This window comes from Oncorhynchus clarkii, chromosome 4 (assembly GCF_045791955.1).
Source record: "Oncorhynchus clarkii lewisi isolate Uvic-CL-2024 chromosome 4, UVic_Ocla_1.0, whole genome shotgun sequence".
NCBI lineage: Eukaryota > Metazoa > Chordata > Actinopteri > Salmoniformes > Salmonidae > Oncorhynchus > Oncorhynchus clarkii.
The window spans coordinates 66983878-67004471 of NC_092150.1; the positions used below are offsets into that span (position 1 = coordinate 66983878).

The 20594-nt window shown below is 42.8% G+C and overlaps 1 protein-coding gene across 1 annotated transcript in view; it reads right to left on the minus strand.

Annotated features, from left to right (window-relative positions):
* The window catches only part of LOC139407794 (polypeptide N-acetylgalactosaminyltransferase 14-like), a 116293-nt gene that overhangs the window by 82461 nt on the left and 13238 nt on the right, over window positions 1-20594 (minus strand). The window contains exon 2 of the mRNA XM_071151659.1: window positions 16457-16626. Within this exon, the coding sequence (XP_071007760.1) occupies window positions 16457-16626 (170 nt within the window). The remainder of the gene's footprint in view (window positions 1-16456; window positions 16627-20594) is intronic.

Here is a 20594-nt window from a genome sequence, read left to right on the forward strand (position 1 = left end):
GAAGATAGTTTCTACATGATAGAGTGCTTACTTTATCCAACCGATTTTGTGTCCTTTCTGTCATCCTGTGAACCCCGTTCATTGCTGCTCACAGATGTATTTATTTTTTAGACCCTCCTGGCACTTTAACAACTACTCTTAATGATGTCAGAGGGCAGTGAGGCAGTCTTACTGAGAGACCACCATCCCTATTAAGCAGCTCAGACCACATTCAGGAAGTGAAGAACATTCCTACAGACCCCTAACAAGTGTAAAAAATATGCACCGCCAACCACACACACGGGATTATACAGCTGTCACTAGCCCAGTGATACGGGTCAGGTAACCAGCTATCTAACCATCTGATTTGAACCAAGTCTGGAAGACCAGATCTTCTCAGGAGTTCCTGGTGCTTTTTTATGTCAATCATCCAGCCATGGAGCCTCCCCTCTCTGTAGCCAAGGCACCTGAGAGAGTTAGTACCTGTCAGTGAAGACAGGCCGAGGAGGAGTGAGCTGAAATAGAACATCAAGGTGAGATGGGGTGAAACAGACATGACTGACACAGACAGATCCTACAAACTTTCTGTGTATGTACAAGAAAAGAACTGAAGAAAATATTTCATTGGAGTTACAGTGTGAACATGTCATTAGTTCAGCAGCTAAAATAAGGCGGTGACTTCTACGTTTGTAATAGAGGACTCCGTTGTTTGGGATAATTAAATCAAAGAGTTGAAGCTGAAGTTGATTGCATTTGTCTGGAACCCTGGCTGCTGTCTACAAAAACAACTGTCCAGTGATGGCAATGTGGACAGACAGACAGACAGACAGACAGACAGACAGACAGACAGAGGAAAACATAAGCTGGTGAGAGAGACAGAAGGAGAGAGAGCTACACACAATGGACAAAGAGGGGGTGGACATGCGGCAGTGATCTCCCTCCCTCCTTGTGCAGTGCTAGTGTGGTGTGTGTGCGTTGGCTCGCTCAGGGGTTGTGATTGTGAACGCGTCCGGCTGTAACTCTGCTAAGCTCCTGGCCTTCTAGGGGAGATCCACATGCCCATTACTGACTGTCAGAGCAGCAGAACACACCACCCAGTACACCCCCAGCCCCAAAGCTTGGCTAGCTGATCAGCCTCCTCCTTCTATATCATCTGCCCGCTGCTCTGCTCTATTAGTCCACACCATTTGCATGAATTATTTCATTAGGCAGCAGGACAAGAAAGATGAATAAAAAAGAGAGAAAGAGAAAGGAGAGTGGACAAGGACAGTGAACAGGTCCTGGAGGATAATACTAGACCCCTCAGGCTTCTTCTGACAGACCAATTTCTTCTGCTTTACACCAACGGGACTGGAGAGAGCAGCCAGGGGCCCCTGCTGGCGTTAATCAAGGGCCCCTCTCAATTCAATTCAAGGGCTTTATTGGCATGGGAAACATATGCTAACATTGCCAAAGCAAGTGAAGAAGATAATAAACAAAAGCCAAATAAACAATAAAAAATGAACAGTAAACATAACACTCCAATAGAATAAAGACATTTCAAATGAAATATTATGTCTATATATCTTTTTTATTTCACCTTTATTTAACCAGGTAGGCTAGTTGAGGACAAGTTCTCATTTACAACTGCGACTTGGCCAAGATAAAGCAAAGCAGTGCGACACAAACAACAACACAGAGTTACACATGGAGTAAAACAAACATACAGTCAATAATACAATAGAAAAGGTCTATATACAGTGTTTGCAAATGAGGTAGGATAAGGGAGGTAAGGCAATAAATAGGCCATAGTGGGAAAATAATTACAATATAGCAATTAAACACTGGAGTGATAGATGTGCAGAAGATGAGTGTGCAAGTAGAAATACTGGGGTGCAAAGGAGCAAGATAAATAAAGGTGGAAAGCATGGCCAGCCGTAGAAAAATGCTAATTGAAATTCTCAATTATTGTGGATTTATCGGTGGTGACAGTGTTTCCTAGCCTCAGTGCAGTGGGCAGCTGGGAGGAGGTGCTTTTATTCTCCATGGACTTTACAGTGTCTTGGTTCCTAACTTCCCTGAAAAGTTGCATACCGTGGGGGCTTTTCGATGCTAATGCAGTACGCCACAAGATGTTTTTGTGTGTGTCAAGGGCAGTGTTGTAATGATGTGCAAATAGTTCAAGTTCAAAAGGAAAGAAAATAAACATACATATGGGTTGTATTTACAATGGTGTTTGTTCTTCACTGGTTGCCCTTTTCTTGTGGCAACATGTCACACATCTTGCTGCTGTGGTATTTCACCCAACAGATATGGGAGTTTATGTAGATCTGTGTAATCTGAGGGAAATATGCGTCTCTAGTATGGTCATACTTTTAGCAGGAGGTTTGGAAGTGCAGCTCAGTTTCCACCTCATTTTGTGAGCAGTGTGCACATAGCCTGTCTTCTCTTGAGAGCCAGGTCTGCCTACAGCAGCCTTTCTCAATAGCAAGGCTATGCTCACTGAGTCTGAACATAGTCAAAGCTTTCCTTAAGTTGGGGTCAGTCACAGTGGTCAGGTATTCTGCCACTGTAGACTCTCTGTTTAGGACCAAATAGCATTATAGTTTGCTCTGCTTTTTGTTCATTCTTTCCAGTGTGTCGAGTAATCATCTTTTGTTTTCTCATGATTTGGTTGGATCTAATTGTGTTGCTGTCCTGGGGCTCTGTGGAGTCTGTTTGAGTCCTAGGACCAGCTTGCTTACAGGTTAATCCTTCTGTAGGTGATGGCTTTGTTATGGAAGGCTTGGGAATCGCTTCCTTTCTAGGTGGTTGTAGAATTTAATTTTGATCATTAGTGAGTATCGGCCTACTTTAGCTTTGCATGCATTATTTGGTGTTTTACATTGTATACTGAGGATATTTTTGCGGAATTCTTCATGCAGAGTTTCAATTTGGTGTTTGTCCCATTTGTGAATTCTTGGTTGGTGGGTTCTATAACTGATTCAAGTATTTTTAGCTAGATCCTAATTGGTATGTCTGTTTTTTTTATATTTTATTTATTTTTAAAATGTTACCGTTTTCGTGGTATCCAATTGTTTAGTAGCTACAACTCCCGTACGGGCTCGGGAGAGACGAAGGTTGAAAGTCCTCCGATACACAACCCAACCCAACCAAGCCGCACGCATCCAACCCAGAAGCCAGCCGCACCAATGAGTCGGAGGAAACACAGCGCACTGTGCCCGGCCCACCACAGGAGTCGCTGGTGCGCAATGAGGCAAAGATATCCCTACCGGACAACCCCTCCCTAACCAGGACAACACTAGGACCAGGACAACACTGATGCCAATTGTGCGTCGCCCCACGGACCTCCCAGTCGCGGCCGGTTATGACAGAGCCTGGGCACGAACCCAGAGTCTCTGGTGGCACAGCTGGTGCTGCAGTACAGCACCCTTAACCACTGCGCCACCCGGGAGGCCTCTAATTGGTATGTCGAATTTGTGTTCGTTTTGATGCATGTTCGTTTTGATGCATTGTCTCTTAGCTCGTTCACAGCTTTGTGGAAGTTAAGTGTGGTGCTGATGTTTAGGCTGAGGTAGGTATAGTTTTTTGTGTGCGCTAGTGCAACAGTGTCTAGACAGCATTTGTAGTTGTGGTCCTGGCAACAGGACCTTTTTTGGAACACCATTATTATTGTCTTACTGAGATTCAGAAGGGTTGGGTTAAATGCGGAAGACACATTTCAGTTCAATGCATTCAGTTGTACAACTCTGAAACAGAGAGGTGCGGAGGGATGCCATAATCGACATCCACGTCTTCGGCGCCCAGGGAACAGCGGGTTAACTGCCTTGCTCAGGCCAGAACAACATAACCTTGTCAGCTCTGAGATTTGATCCAGCAACCTTCCGGTTACTGGCCTAACACTCTAACCTCTAGAATACCAGCCTCCCCATAAGCCCATCTTGGTTGGGGACAGAAGCACCAGATCATCAGCAGACTACAGATTATAGTAGGGTGAGGCCGGGTGCTGCAGACTGTTCTAGTGCCCTCCTCACCAATTAGTTGAAATATATGTTGAAGAGGTTGGGGCTTAAGCTGCATCCATGTCTCACCCCACGGTCCTTTGGAAAGAAATGTGTTTACAGGGATTTTATAATGTCGTATGTTTTTCCCCCAACACCACTTTCCATCAATTTGTATAGCAGACCCTCGTGCCAAATTGAGTCAAAAGCTTTTTTGAAATCAACAAAGCACGAGAAGACTTTGTCTTTGTTTTGGTTTGTTTGTTTGTCAATTAAGGTGTGCAGGGTTAATACATGGTCTGTCATACGGTAATTTGGTAAAAAGCCATTTTGACATTTGCTCAGTACATTGTTTTCATTGAGGAAATGTACGAGTCTGCTGTCAATGATAATGCAGAGGATTTTCCCAAGGTTGCTGTTGACGCATATATCGTATTTTGTCCTGTAGTTCATTCAATGTAATTGGAGAATCCAGTGGGTTCTGATAGTCTTTAATAGTTGATTCTAAGTTACAGTGCCTTGCGAAAGTATTCGGCCCCCTTGAACTTTGCGACCTTTTGCCACATTTCAGGCTTCAAACATAAAGATATAAAACTGTATTTTTTTTGTGAAGAATCAACAACAAGTGGGACACAATCATGAAGTGGAACGACATTTATTGGATATTTCAAACTTTTTTAACAAATCAAAAACTGAAAAATTGGGCGTGCAAAATTATTCAGCCCCTTTACTTTCAGTGCAGCAAACTCTCTCCAGAAGTTCAGTGAGGATCTCTGAATGATCCAATGTTGACCTAAATGACTAATGATGATAAATACAATCCACCTGTGTGTAATCAAGTCTCCGTATAAATGCACCTGCACTGTGATAGTCTCAGAGGTCCGTTAAAAGCGTAGAGAGCATCATGAAGAACAAGGAACACACCAGGCAGGTCCGAGATACTGTTGTGAAGAAGTTTAAAGCCGGATTTGGATACAAAAAGATTTCCCAAGCTTTAAACATCCCAAGGAGCACTGTGCAAGCGATAATATTGAAATGGAAGGAGTATCAGACCACTGCAAATCTACCAAGACCTGGCCGTCCCTCTAAACTTTCAGCTCATACAAGGAGAAGACTGATCAGAGATGCAGCCAAGAGGCCCATGATCACTCTAGATGAACTGCAGAGATCTATATGTGGTGGTATACAGAAGATAGCCCTATTTGGTAAAAGACCAAGGCCATATTAAGGCAAGAACAGCTCAAATAAGTAAAGAGAACTTTGAACATTTCTTAAAGTACAGTCGCAAAAACCATCAAGCACTATTATGAAACTGGCTCTCATGAGGACCGCCACAGGAAAGGAAGACCCAGAGTTACCTCTGCTGCAGAGGATAAGTTCATTAGAGTTATCTGCACCTTAGATTGCAGCTCAAATAAATGCTGCACAGAGTTCAAGGAACAGACACATCTCAACATCAACTGTTCAAAGAAGACTGCATGAATCAGGCCTTCATGGTCGAATTGCTGCAAAGAAACCACTACTAAAGGACACCAATAAGAAGAAGAGACTTGCTTGGGCCAAGAAACACAAGCAATGGACATTAGACCGGTGGAAATCTGTCCTTTGGTTTGATGAGTCCAAACTTGAGATTTTTGGTTCTAACCGCCGTGTCTGTGAGATACAGAGAAGGTGAACGGATAATCTCCGAATGTGTGGTTCCCACTGTGAAGCATGGAGGAGGAGGTGTGATGGTGTGGGGGTGCTTTGCTGGTGACACAGTCAGTGATTTATTTAGAATTCAAGGCACACTTAACCAGCATGGCTACCACAGCATTATGCAGCAATACACCATCCCATCTGGTTTGCACTTAGTGCAGGCCTGGGCAAAGGCAAAGGCCCGTATGCGGTCTGCAACCTGATTCAATATGGCCCGCGGAACCATGCTCAGATCACATAAAGTATTTGAAAAAGTTATTTGTTATTCAAATTAAAAGCCCAATGAATACTCACCTTTGTGAAATGATTTAACTCCCACCGCTTGTGGGACTTTTATTTTGAAGGCACGTATAAATAACAACTGCACGAGGACAGACAGTGACTGACAGGCTGACACAAGTCACAGTTACAAATAGTTGCTAGAATTTGCTCCAAAATGAGTTTCAGACATTTCAAAGAAAAGGAAAGTAGACAATGAATGTTGGGTGTTCCAGCAAGAGTGGACATCGAAATATGTATTTATTGAGGTATCAGGGAAAGCTGTGTGCTTAGTGCGCAAAGAGAGCATCGCTGTCTTGAAAGACTACAACTTGTCCCAACACTTCCAGACGAAGCATGCAGAGAAATATAGGAATATATCTGCTGAGCAGAGGGCAAGTGCATCGAAAGAGTAGCTTTCTCAGTTGCAAAAGCAGCAAGGACTTTTCACAAAACTGCATTCAGCAAACGATGGAATTGCGAGAGCTAGCTATGTACTGTCCCACAAAATTGCTAAATATAGCAAGCCATTCGCTGAGGGCAAATTCATTATAGAATGTTTAATTGACTCTACAGCAATACTCTTCCCAGACAAGAAAGAGCTGTTTGAAAATGTTTCCCTGTCAAGATGAACAGTGACACAACGTGTTGAGGACATTGCAGAGAATATGGAACAACAGTTGAAAGACAGAGTAAAGGATTTCACCTATTTTTCCATGGCCCTGGAAAATTGTTTATATTCTTACGAGGCATAACCCCAAACTTTGAAATGAGAGGAAATATTTATTGGAGGAGGTTAATAAGTGTGTGGCAAAGCTGGGACATAGTTTTGAAAAGTTATCCAGTGTAACCACTGATGGGTAGCCAAACTTGACAGGAAAAAGCGTTGGCCTTTTGAAAAGGATACAAGATCAAGTAACTGAGCTGAACCGAGATCAGATTTTTTTTTCCTGCATTGCATTATCCATCAGGAGGTGCTCTGTACATGTGTTCTGAAAATTTGCCACGTTGTGGATACAGTCACTAAAGTGGTAAAGTGATAAGAGCAAAATATTTAAACCACATGAAGTTTGTCTCACTGTCGGAAGAGACAAAGTCGGGACATGCAGATCTCCCCTACCACAGACGTGAGATGGCTGAGTTTGGGGAATGTGCTTAAAAGGGTGTGGGACCTGAAGTCGGCCATTGCTGAGTTTTTGCAAATAAAAGGAAGACGTGGATTTCCCTCAACTGCAAGATAAAGAATGGTTGGCTGATTTTGCCTTCACAGTGGACATCATGGCCGTCATGAATTAACTGAATTCTAAACTACAAGGGCAGGGCCTTTTTGCACATCAGATGTACAGCCTTGTCATAGCCTTCAAGGGAAAATTACTCCTCCTGAACCGCCAAGTAGAACCCAACAATCTCACCCACCTTGCGACACTACTAGTCTGTTCCCTATCAGATGACCAGCGAGAGAAGTATACGTCGCTGCTGCTGCATGCTTTGAACGGTGAGCTTTCTCTTCGCTTTGAGGATTTCAAAGTGTTGGAAAATGACATGCTGTTGGTTTCCTCTCCTTTCACCTTCAATGTGGGTAACGCTCCGACTGACCTGCAACTTGAGCTTATCGATCTTCAGTCTGATGCAGTGATTGGAGAACTATTCAAAACAATGTCACTGACGAGGTTCTATGCATCACTCGATGAACAAAACTTTCCAAAGATTAGGAGTCATGCTCAGAAGATATTTGTACTGTTTGGGTCAACAGACACATACTTATCCAGAGAGACTTAACCCCAATTGTTCCTTTAAGTTGTAACGGTATTCCTGTGGTGAAGTAGAGGCGGACCAAAATGCAGCGTGGTTTCTTTGGTTCATGTTTAATAACAAAAAGATAAACACGAACACTACAAAACAATAAATGTGGAAAACCAAAAACTGCCCTATCTGGTGCAAAACACAGAGACAGGAACAATCACCCACAAACACACAGTGAAACCCAGGCTACCTAAATATGGTTCCCAATCAGAGACAATGACTAACACCTGCCTCTGATTGAGAACCATATCAGGCCAGACATAGAAATAGACAAACAAGACATCCAACATAGAATGCCCACTCAGATCACACCCTGACCAACCAAAACATAGAAACATACAAAGCAAACTATGGTCAGGGTGTGACATTGCTCAAGGGCATATTGACATATTTTTTAAACCTATATCTACTGTATATCTAAAATTGTTTACAAAGGAATTAAAAATGAAAAACAGGTTATGGTAAGCCTAAATCGGTTCAGGTGTAAAATCACAAGTTGCATGGACTGCATGTGAAAAAACGTTTTCAGTGATGAAATATCACCAGTCAAGGCACAGATAATCTCTTACTGACTCTCACCTCTCAGCAATCCTGCGCATAGCGACGTCAGAAACTATACCTGACTTCACTGCTCTAGTCAATGCCCATCAGAGACTTCACTCCTCACACTGATTGAGTAGTTTAAATGTAATGTTGAGCTCTCCCTCTTTCTTGTGTTTTTGTGCACATCCGTTAACAAGAGTTATGTCCGTGGTGCTGAATGCACAGTGTACTTTTCCCTCCATGTAGTTCAATGCATGTTTAATAATGAAAACACCTACCAAAAGGAGAACATGGATGTGGTTTATTTCTGTGCATGTTACAAAAGTAAAATAAGTAGCATATCTGGATGTGATTTACAGTAGATATATCTGTTAACACAGTCATACACATGATGTATAATCCTGTAATATGATTCTGGCCCACAATGGCAAAAATATATTCTAATGTGGCCCTCCATGGAAAATAATTGCCCAGGCCTGGCTTAGTGGGACGATCATTTGTTTTTCAACAGGACAATGACCCAAAACACACCTCCAGGCTGTGTAAAGGCTATTTGACCAAAGAGAGTGATGGAGTGCTACATCAGATGACCTGGCCTCCACAATCACCCGACCTCAACCCAATTCAGATGGTTTGGGATGAGTTGGACCGCAGAGGGAAGGAAAAGCAGCCAACAACTGCTCAGCATATGTGGGAACTCCTTCAAGACTGTTGGAAAAGCATTCCTCATGAAGCTGGTTGAAAGAATGCCAAGAGTGTGCAAAGCTGTCATCAAGACAAAGGGTGGCTACTTTGAAGAATCTCAAATCTCAAATATATTTTGATTTGCTTAATACGTTTTTGGTAACTACATGAATCCATTTGTGTTATTTCATAGTTTTGATGTCTTCACTATTATTCTACAATGTAGAAAACAGTAATAACAAAGAAAAACCCTTGTATGAGTAGGTGTGTCCAAACTTTTGACTGGTACTGTATATTTGTTTGCTGTTTGTTCTTTGTTCTTTGTTATAGGGCCAAAAAGATTGGAGAAGTGGTTTACACTACATCTCCGTATTGAATAGATAACTGTTCGTGTTGTTGTTTGTTTAGTGTTGTCACATCCTGACCGTAGTTCCTTTTTTATGTCTCTATTTTAGTTTGGTAAGGGCGTGAGTTGAGGTGGGCATTCTATGTTTTTGTTCTTTGTTTTGTATTTCTGGTTTTGGCCTGGTATGGTTCCCAATCAGAGGCAGCTGTCGATCGTTGTCTCTGATTGAGAACCATACTTAGGCAGCCTGTTTTCCCACTATGGGTTGTGGGTAGTTGTTTTCTGTCTTTGTATTAGTTACCAGACGGAACTGTTTCGGTTGTTCTTTTTGTTTACTTTGTATTGTAGTGTTCAGTTTAATAAAATGACGAACACTTACCACGCTGCATATTGGTCCGATCCTTCCTACTCCTCCTCAGAAGAGGAAGAAAACCGTTACAAGTGTTTTCCAATTTTCCCAGAAGTGATTGTAGTCTATGGGTTCTTCAATCACATTGAGCTGGTTTCTGACATGCTATTCCTTCTTTTTCCGTAGTGTATTTCTGTATTGTTTTAGGGATTCACCATAGTGAAGGCGTACAGTAGGCTCAGGTTCTCTCTCTCTCTCTCTCTCTCTCTCTCTCTCTCTCTCTCTCTCTCTCTCTGCGCCTATAACGCAGACCCAGCCACATGATCACAGGCTCTGGTTAAACTTGCTCAAGTTAAGGAATCGTAGAGTTGTTTGTACTAGTGTGACAGAGGAGGTAGAGATTCTGTAGCCAGCATTGTGTCATCGTTCAATATTGACAGATGATGGCTCCTGTCAGCACATTTCAAACTATTTCACTCAACCTTTCACTCAACCGTCTTCTGATGTTGCGTACTGTTATCTGACAAACACTGAGACATGTTGTTTCAACTAAATATCATTAAGTAACTGGTTCCACAGCCTTATCACATTTCACATTAGCCTCTCACATTTCAGTCAAAGTGTTACCTGAACTTAAACATTTTTGTTGGTCCAATCATAAGAAAACATATGGAAAATGTTGTCAACTTGAAATTATGTGTTTGCTCAAATTGCCTAATAGGTTAATTCAATTAGAAATGAGTATTTGGACATGTTACCTAAAAAAAAGCTGTGAAACTGATTACACACACACAGTGCCTTTAACATACAACATTTTAATTGACATATTTGGCCCTTGTATTGCTACACTTTGCGCGTACGTTAAAAGTACACACAAAATGTTATTTATCATAGGGATTAAGGAGTAATATTAATTAAAACAGAGTAATATACCCCACCAATAAGAGACAACTATACAGAAAAAACGAAAGTTGCTTAAATAATAAATCAAATCAATGAAGACAAAATGGTGAAATTAAGTGACAGTTGACACAGACATAGTGGCATAGCAGGAAGGTTGGAATGCAATGACCCAAGAGGTAGTGAGTTCAAATCCCAGGTGTGGACATATTGAATAATAATTACTGTATAAATGAATATGCCCAGTGTCAAATACATGAATGAGCATATTAGACAATGAATGAACGTATTAGACAATTTCAGCAAACACGTCAGTTTAAATTGACTGCATTTTTTGCCAAACTTTTCTCAAGATTAAGCTTTTTAAAATTCAGGTAACACTTGAATAAACTGAGTGCAAAAAGTAAATACAATTTGAGTGAGAAACTTTGATCAAATTTTAGCCATTCATCTGAAACGTTAGGTTAAAAGAGGCGGTGAAAGTTCTCTACAGTAATATGAGCGAGAATGTGTTGTGAAATGAACCTCGTGTGAGGTGTGCGCTTCAGCAATCCCAATTTCAATACAACCCCTTTTTTAATCAAAGATGAAAAATGACCCCTCCTATAAGAGAACTCACCCTGTTCAATAGCCTTCCTTGGCTTTATAATCAAGCCTGTGGAGCTGTGAGAGATGCAACATTGTTTTACTAGGACACAGACAGGAGTTGAATGATTCATGTTTGATTCAGGTACAGTGGATTGCAGGCTCTACACACAAAAAGAAGAGGGTGGAGGACAGGAGTTATCAATATCGTATAGATCGTGGTCATTTCTTTGATCGACATAGAGCTTTTCAGGTATAAACAGGCCATAAGTGAGTCAGTAAAGCCTGGTATATTTTCAAAACACATTTAGATCCAGCTACGACAACAACAACCCAGGTGGTACCAGAGAGCAATTAACTCATTTTCTGTGCTGTGTTTTCTGTGTAATTACTAAAGCACTGTGCTTCAATGGAGATCGATGGCCGACTGAGAGGCGGAGGGGAGTCTGTGGGGAAATATGGAGCGCAAACGTTCTCCCTAAGCACAGCTGCCTTCCTAAACCACCACATACGAAATGCCACAGCAACATGTTCCTCACATTCAAAGCAGCCTAGCTTCTAGGTGGAGAAAAGCGCTAGGTGTGGCGACTGGTGAGCCCCACGACAGTGAGTGAATGTTTCCGTTATGAAAGGCTTTGCTCTAGGAAGGTCACTCTGGGCTGTAGGCTGGCAGCTCATAACATAATAGAATGGGTTTAGCGTCTGTCTGTCTTTCTGTCTTTCTGTCTTTCTGTCTTTCTGTCTGTCTGTCTGTCTGTCTGTCTGCAGAAGCAGGGAGGAGTGACGGTTGTGAATATTCACTGGCACCAATTCAACATAAATATTACAGTGAATAGAGACTTGGCAGACAGTGTGAGGATATATTTTCAGACCTGCTGAAACGGCAAAATGCAGTTGAGGTTTCAGGTTTTGAGTAAATATGAAATCCTAAACAAGGCTGGATGCCAGGCACCGTTTATTCAACTGGACTGGTGTGTGTCCCAGAGGGGGTCGAGGCTGCTTGTGTAATAGCCAAACACAGGAGGACATGTCCTGGTGACTTGCTGACCGTAGATCTGGTGTTAGCCAAATACAGGAGGACATGTCCTGGTGACCGGCTGACCGTAGATCTGGTGTTAGCCAAATACAGGAGTCCATGTCCTGGTGACTGGCTAACCGTAGATCTGGTGTTAGTCAAACACAGGAGGACATGTCCTGGTGACTGGCTAACCGTAGATCTGGTGTTAGCCAAATACAGAGGAGCAATCAATAACTGACTAATTTCTACCTTTCACACTCAGTCTCTCTCTCTCTCTCTCTCTCTCTCTCTCTCTCGCTCGCTCTCTCTCTCTCTCTCACACACACACACACACACACACACACACACACACACACACACACACACACACACACACACACACACACACACACACACACACACACACACACACACACACACACACACACACACACACACACACACCCACACACCCACATAACCACACACACACACACATTCCCACACATGTCCTATCTCTCCGCAGGGAGACCTGAAAGATGAAAGAGGGAGTGAGACAAGTGGTTGTCTTGTAAGCGATGGAGCGATACAATGGTTGACAGACAGGTAGAAGCCAGGTCAATGTGTGGAAAAGCCTGAGGCTCCGTGTGACGGACCCGATCAATGAGACAAGAAGGAACGGCTTTCTATCCTAGCCTCATCAGCAACAACCAACCATCCAAAAAGCTTGAGTGCAATACCTGGGGCAAAGGCTCAAACTCTCAATTTGGCTCTTCCAACTGGACCTTGGCTAACCATAAGCAGTTCGATTTGTGCTCAAAGTACATGTTTATAGGTCACAAAATGCAAATAACCGAATCTGCGGAAAACTCTTCATTTGTATCCAAAAAGATACTATCTGGTTAGTTGAGCCAAAGGGGTAAGTTGAGCCACCCTTGTTTAAAGGAAACCATACACAAAATGATTAATTTGACCAAATATTTTGGAAGAGGCCATCATTTCATAGATTCTGTGATGGAAGAAAACACATGGAAAAATTGGGAAGCAGGTTAGGTCCAAAAAACTGAAAACTGAAATTAATTTATTGTGTTAGAAGTTTCATGATGCTTGACTTTATCTAAACTAAAGTAGATACTTTTAAGGTTGTTCTATACATTAGCTGGGATCTCTATAAGGTCTTAAACACATAGCATGAAAGTGCATCCTTGCATCCTTGTAACTAATATAGTCCAATGGCCATGGGTTAAGTTGAATCAATAGTCAATGGCAAGTTGAGCAAATTTGAGCCCAATTGAGCAAGTTGAGCAAATTTGAGCCCAATTGGGCAAGTTTAGCAAATTTGAGCAAATTGAGCAAATTTAAGTGTTTTCTTCTCAGGCGTAATGCAAAGCATTATTGCTGGTATATGAGGTAACAGCAGGGCCAGGCCTATGTTAAAAGTGTTGAAAAAGTACTGCAATGCCAGCTGTGCCACCAGAGACTCTGGGTTCGCGCCCAGGCTCTGTCGTAACCGGTCGCGACCGGGAGGTCCGTGGGGCAACGCACAATTGGCCTAGCGTCATCCGGGTTAGGGAGGGCTTGGCTGGTAGGGATATCCTTGTCTCATCGCGCACCAGCGACTCCTGTGGCGGGCAACCAAGATTGCCAGGTGCACGGTGTTTCCTCCGACACATTGGTGCGGCTTGCTTCCGGGTTGGATGTGCGCTGTGTTAAGAAGCAGTGCGGCTTAGTTGGGTTGTGTATCGGAGGACGCATGACCTCCAACCTTTGTCTCTCCCGAGCCCGTACGGGAGTTGTAGCGATGAGACAAGATAGTAGCTACTAAAACAATTGGATACCACGAAATTGGGGAGAAAAAGTATATAAAAAATATATATTTTTTTTTAAAGTGTTGAAAAAGTACAAAGTGTTTGTAAGGTGTTAAGTCTGTGTTAAAAGATGCTTAAAGGTGCAATATGTAGAAATCTAATAGTTTGCCTAATATCAGTTTATGTAACAAAAGAAGCAATGCATACTGTAGATAATCATTGTACCATCTAAACTGCTGTGAAATATATTTTTAATTACCAAAGCTATTGTATTTTCATAAAACCTACAATACCTAAAGTAAAAGACACAAAAGCGAAACCTAAGAATGGAAGCATAGAAAGTTGTGCCAAAAGACAAAGCTTTCAAAACTGCAATGTTTACATGAATTCTGATTATGTCCAGGGATACACAACATCCTGAAATATATGTAGATATCTTTGTTAGAGTAGAATACTATATTTCCCTTGACGGAGTAATGCTGAATGTAAACAACGGCTCAACTTATCCCACTTTCCCCAAATGCAGTTTCAATGTTTAAACTTTCATGGATTTACAGTAATCTGGACGATCAAACAAAGCTGGTAGACTGGCCCAGATTGGGGTGTGCAGTTGTTCATTTGAAAATAGCTCATAGCTGTAAGCAACTTAGAGAAATGTCATAAATTAGTAATTGCCCCATGTTCATCAACATTGCAGCAAATCGTTCTCCACCAGTAAAAATGCATGATAAAGATTTGTGAAGATCATCCACATACCCAACTAGGTAACTACAGTACAGGACAATTAGCTCAAACAAAATTAAAACGACATGCAAGACAATCAGTGTATGATAAAGACACACATCTCTCTTTCTCCTTTGTTTGGTCTGAGCAGATCACATTAATTACATAAACGGGTTTTCCTGCTGAAGCTAACAAGCAGGTGGTTCCTGAGGGCTGGAGACAAACACACCACTAAAAGTGAAAATCAATATAGGTCGTTCAATTCTCACCCTTCATTCCAGCATGGCTGTGAGAGATGGGAGTATGGCTGAGAGGCGCATCAGTGTCCTTAACTGTCTACTAGGCAGGGAGCATTGCTGACATTGTCCCCAAATGATTTAATTGTCAGCAATCAAGATTTCCAAGAGTGTGCAAAGCTGTCATCAAGGCAAAGGGTGGCTACTTTGAAGAATCTCAAATCTAAAATATATTTCGATTTGTTTAACACTTATTTTGGTTACTACATGCTTCCATATGTGTTATTTCAGAGTTTTGATATCTTCACTATTATTCTACAATGTATAAAATAGTTTTAAAAAATAAAGAAAACCCTTGAATGAACTGTCAAAATACAGATATCATCCCCATAAGATAGTTTTGGGGTGGAATTTTCAGTTAAAAACAAGCAGCTAAATAGTCCTGAAAACAGAATGAAAAAGAAGCTTAACATCACTGTCAAATGAAGTTGAAGTAGAGCATTTCATGCCAGCAGATTAGTCTGTGTAAAATAACACGATTGTCTCGCCTCCTAAGGGTTTTTGTATGTTAGTTAAACATTTCGAGAGTGTAGGCTCTGTCAGCATGATGCTCAACTGCTTTCATTCATGAAAACATCACACCTGTCAACAATTGAGTGTGGAAGTTGCCAAGTCTGTGTTTCTATAGTCAAAAATCATCCTATGATATTTGCAAACACGGTGTTTGATATTTGCTGTTTGATATTTGCCGCATCTGTATGTGTTCCACTATTATAGTAGCATCCCCTGTGTTCTTCTTATTTCCGGGGGAATCAGTCTTTGAGGGATTCATGTAGGGTTTGATGCTTCATGGTATTTGAAACATCAGTCGTGCAGTGAGAGGAATTGAATGATATCCACTGTAAGACTAATGGTCTTAGTCTAATTGGGAGTCTGCGAATAAAAGCAAACGTAATGGGGGTGGCAGGTAGCCTAGCGATTAAGAGCATTGGGCCAGTAACTGAAAGGTCACTAGTTTGAATCCCCGAGCCGACTAAGTGAAAAATCTGTGTATGTGCTCTTAAGCAAGGCACTTAACCCTAATTGCTCCAGGGTCGGCGTCAATAATGGCTGATCCCTGGCCGTGACCCTACTCTCTGAGGGTGTCTCAGGGCGAGTGGGATATGCTGAAAACTCATTTCCAATTCACACATAATACACACTTGTACATGAGTGAAATAGGACAAATGTAAGCACCCACCCACCAATGAAGTGGGGTGTTTTCACACAAATTGCAGCACATGTGGCAATTATCTATGTCTATGCAGCTTGTAGCTGCTGCTACATAGATCAACTCCCTCTCATCTTCTAGAAACCATATCCGATGTGTGAAAACAAGCCATCGTTAGCTCACACAGAAGCAGACACATGCAGCCCTGTTTGAAAGACAGGGTGATCTGGCATAATAAGCGCCATTAAGATGGAAATTACAAAATGCCTTCTCACACACTTAAACACACATACGAGTGTGCATGAAGGTACACACACATTAATGGGCTGTGTACGCGTGCTGTGCTGTGTAGGTTACCTGTAATGGCGTGTGTCTCTGAGAACTCTGTTGCTGGGTATCCTCTCACTCTCTCTCTGGTTGAAGGCATACAGTTTGTACGGGTCCTGGCCTGGTTTCCAACGCCTGGCGTTGAGGTAGTTCTTCTCTTCAAACTCTTCCAGGAGGTCGTCCCATTCTGCCTCTGAGATCTGAAACAAAAGAAAATCCACTCATCACACAAACCCCACTGTAAACAACTTGCTGGGGTAGAGTTCACTTTAGAAACTGCAAGAACAGCAGCGTCCAACTGTGGAATTTGTGCTGTAAGCTGATGTTCAGCTTTTTTGCTTGACATGAAATGAGGTTTACACTGTCATAAACATAACAATTGATGGCAGCATTTTGGCAAGTCCCCATCCTCATAATAACTCTTCAACATAATGACAACAACCATAGAGACAAACAGGGTACGCAGACGATGCACACACACCTCTGAATTTGCTGGTGCAGAATCTGGAGGGCGTATCAATTCTAGTTTAATAAAACCCTCTTTTGTGCAGCGGCAGCAGATTGAAATCACCCATAAACTGGAGCCTCTTCCATATTTCCTGTTATTATTTTCTGTTTTGTTTTGCTGATGTGCCAGATTCTCCAGCTCCAGCCATTTGGGCTGATGGGAACCAGAGGTCTATACTCCCACCAGCCTGGATGATGCTAGTGATTAACAAGCTAGCAGGTTGCTAGTTTCTCCCCTGATGACAGTTTGAATGGAGCCTAATGAAAAATCCTCAACACGCACTCGCAAATACACACACACACACACACACACACACACACACACACACACACACACATGCACGCACGCACATACCCACACACAAACACACTGGGGGGAGGGGGGGAGGGTTCTGGGTGAAGCCTTCATGTCCTCACAGCCTGCTGGGTAACAAAAGGCAGCCGACATTGTGACTGAAGGCCCATGAATCACTGCCTGCTGATGCTGAGTGATTAAATCTGATTTCCATGCAATGTGGCAGCGCCAGGGTAATTGTTGGCCTTCAAGACAATAACACAGCCTACAATGTTCCCTGGCTTATGGCTTTTTGCATCAATACTCCAGAAACGTAATCCACCTTCAGGAAGGACCTGCTGGAGGTTGTGGCAAGGACTTGGCTCTCTGTTTTACAAATGATATTTTATCTTATTAAGCAGAACGACAGAATTGTGTAGTCCTCAGGTGAAACTCAGGGGAGATACAGCTAGCCTGAGGGAGCCGTACTGACGGGAATTCTACTAGGCTTTTCTTTTATGGTGCGCTTGTTTGTGTCTTTTACACCTGGCGAAGAGAATCTGCTCAAGGTCCTGTGGATTCATTATATTTACCAGACTTGTCTCCCTGAGCAATTTTATTGCACCTAACATGCCTTCTCAATGTCTCTTCCTAATAGGGGCGGCAGGGTAGCCTAGTGGTTAGAGTGTTGGACTAGTAACCAGAAGATTGCAAGTTCAAACCCCTGAGCTGACAAGGTACAAATCTGTCGTTCTGTCCCTGAACAGGCAGTTAACCCACTGTTCCTAGGCCGTCATTGAAAATAAGATTTTTTTTTAACTGACTTGCCTAGTTAAATAAATAAAGAACAGACGTTCGAAACAGGAATCATGCAATAATGTCAAAAAACAGCATTATCTTATTAAACAACCAAGGATCCTATTCATTTTTTCTGACATGACTAGTGGCCGTATTCATGTCAAACACAGGTGGATTAAAGATATTTCTTTGCTCGTAAGAAGGATCATTTCACGAGACAAAGCCATTGAGGAGACGATGCAGTAGATAGAAGGGGGTGGGGTTCGAACCTAAATGAGGCGATACAAGCACAAGGACACATGGCAATGACCACTGAGCCAGTGGGAAGGCAGCTCACATCAGCTCCTCTGTCTTAACTGGCCAAGCTCATTATTCCCAGAGGACACTGCTGGCCGGTGAGAGGAGACTGAGAAGAGAGGGGAGAGAACAGGGGACAGAGAAAAGAGAACGAGAACCCGGGAAGCGGCGAGAGAGGAAAGAGAACAGGGGAGAATAGGGGAGATCCTAGAGGAGAGAGGACTACAGTGAAGACCTGGGGAGAGATGTGGGGCGTCCTCCCCACATTAGGAGGACAGTAATGATTCGTTAGGGTCCGCTATTTGTCCGTCCACCCGTGCGGTGGATGAATTCCCTCTTAAGCACACTGCTGTCTTTCAAGGCCTTTTCAGTCTGGCGGAGATGTCATGCCCTGCCACTTTATAAGAATCACAACAGCATCCTCCAAGCCGGTAATAGAGGTGGCTAATTGCAGATGTCTGTTTCTGAAGATAGACTGCTTAGCATGATAATGGCTACAGTGCAGCAGCATCCGTATAACTTAGACCAGATGTCTGGGAGGGCTCCCTGGTAAAACAGCCTGTTTCTTTATGTTATACATTTCCAACACTAAAAGTTGATGTAGTAAAAGGGGCTTATGTGTGCAATACTAGATGTTGAAATCGGTTTTCTTTTTTTAATAATCTCTACCTTTGTATGAAGTTATCTGAATGCATTAAAATGCAACTCCCCAAAAAGCTGCAGAAAAACATTGACACATCACCAATTAATCCTTTGCCTTCAGAGTTTTTCTCAGAGTTACGATGGTTGACAGCTGAATCCACAGAGGAAATGCTAATCTGGTGCTCACATATTCACTTTGTCATCTCCAGCACAGTGCCACTGTCACCCCATGATGCCACCAATCTGGGGAAAGTTATTGTGTTTTATCAGGGAGGGAACATGGCCCAGGCAGCAAACAGAATTCAATTATTATTGGACAACACAGAAAATCTGCCTGCAAATCGATCTGTCACAACAAGGTTGAGCGGCTTGAGCCTCAATTTCAGAGCGCAATAAGTGCAAATCTCAACGGTCCCTAGCAGCCCACCAAAGGTCCTTTACTCAAGAAAGAACCAGGCGAGCCTCAAGATTGGAATTCCCCTGGGCTGCCAAGCAAGGCAAGTCCTCCAGAAATACCCCTGTCTTTGGTCCAGTCATCATCACTCTGCCTTTGCCTCCCCTCGGTTGTTAAGACAGGAAAGCCAGGCAGGCAGCCACCAGAGAGCCAGGTTTCATGTGGAGGATTTTGCAGCCTAATTGGACATGATACCTTGGTGGAGGGAGAGAGGGAGGGAGTGAGGAAAGGAAGGAACGAGTGAGGGTTGGTAAGCTACACCGCGACAGAGTTGCGCAACATTTTAACCCCCGGCAGTTAGGGGTGCTCCCCAGACGGGGAAGTGTGTCTTAATGAGTTGTGGATGACAGAGGGAGCTGTAATTGGATCCTAATACCCCCCCCCCCCCCCATCCCCTGTGTCTCGGCATGTGTGTTTGTGTATGTTGGTCCTATTCCTAGACCCCTTAACTCAACCACCGCAACACGTCAACAGAGATAACCAAAGGAAAACTGTAGCAGGGGGAATCTCATCATAGTCTGTCTATGGTCTCGGTGGTACCACAGGAGGTGCACATGCCTAGTTACAGTATCAAAGCTATGGGGTAGTAATTGCACAGCCTCCTTTGACTCCTAGCCAGGTAATGAGATTACCCCTAGCAGCTCATTTACAGATCTTTGTCTGTCTCGTCTCAGATGTGATGTTCAGGACTGCACAGCACACACACAGACAAAGACACACACACACACACACAGGGATATTATTAGATGTCCACGTGGTGGTATAATTCAGAGCTGGGGGTCATAGCTCATAAACCAGTGAATGATAAAGTACAAATCAGTGCCAAGGCCGAGCTGGAGGCCCAGACACCAATAACATTAAGAGGGTGTGGACACTCCAGCCCAATAACACACATCCTGCATGGTTAATTTATCCCTGAGACCGACAGGCTCATTTATCATCCCACTGGTCCACACATTAGGCCTAATGCCTCAGCCCTTTGCACCATAATAATCATAATGTGTCATCATCTCCAATCTCCATTGTTGTTTCTCTGATGTCATCAGAGAGAGAGAGAGAGAGAGAGAGAGAGAGAGAGAGAGAGAGACACACACATACAGAGAGAGACACAGAGAGAGATTGGTCATGTTTTTATTATTTTGGAACTGTGTGTTTACTGTTAAATAAGATTTTTGATTTCACTTTTGTTTATTATC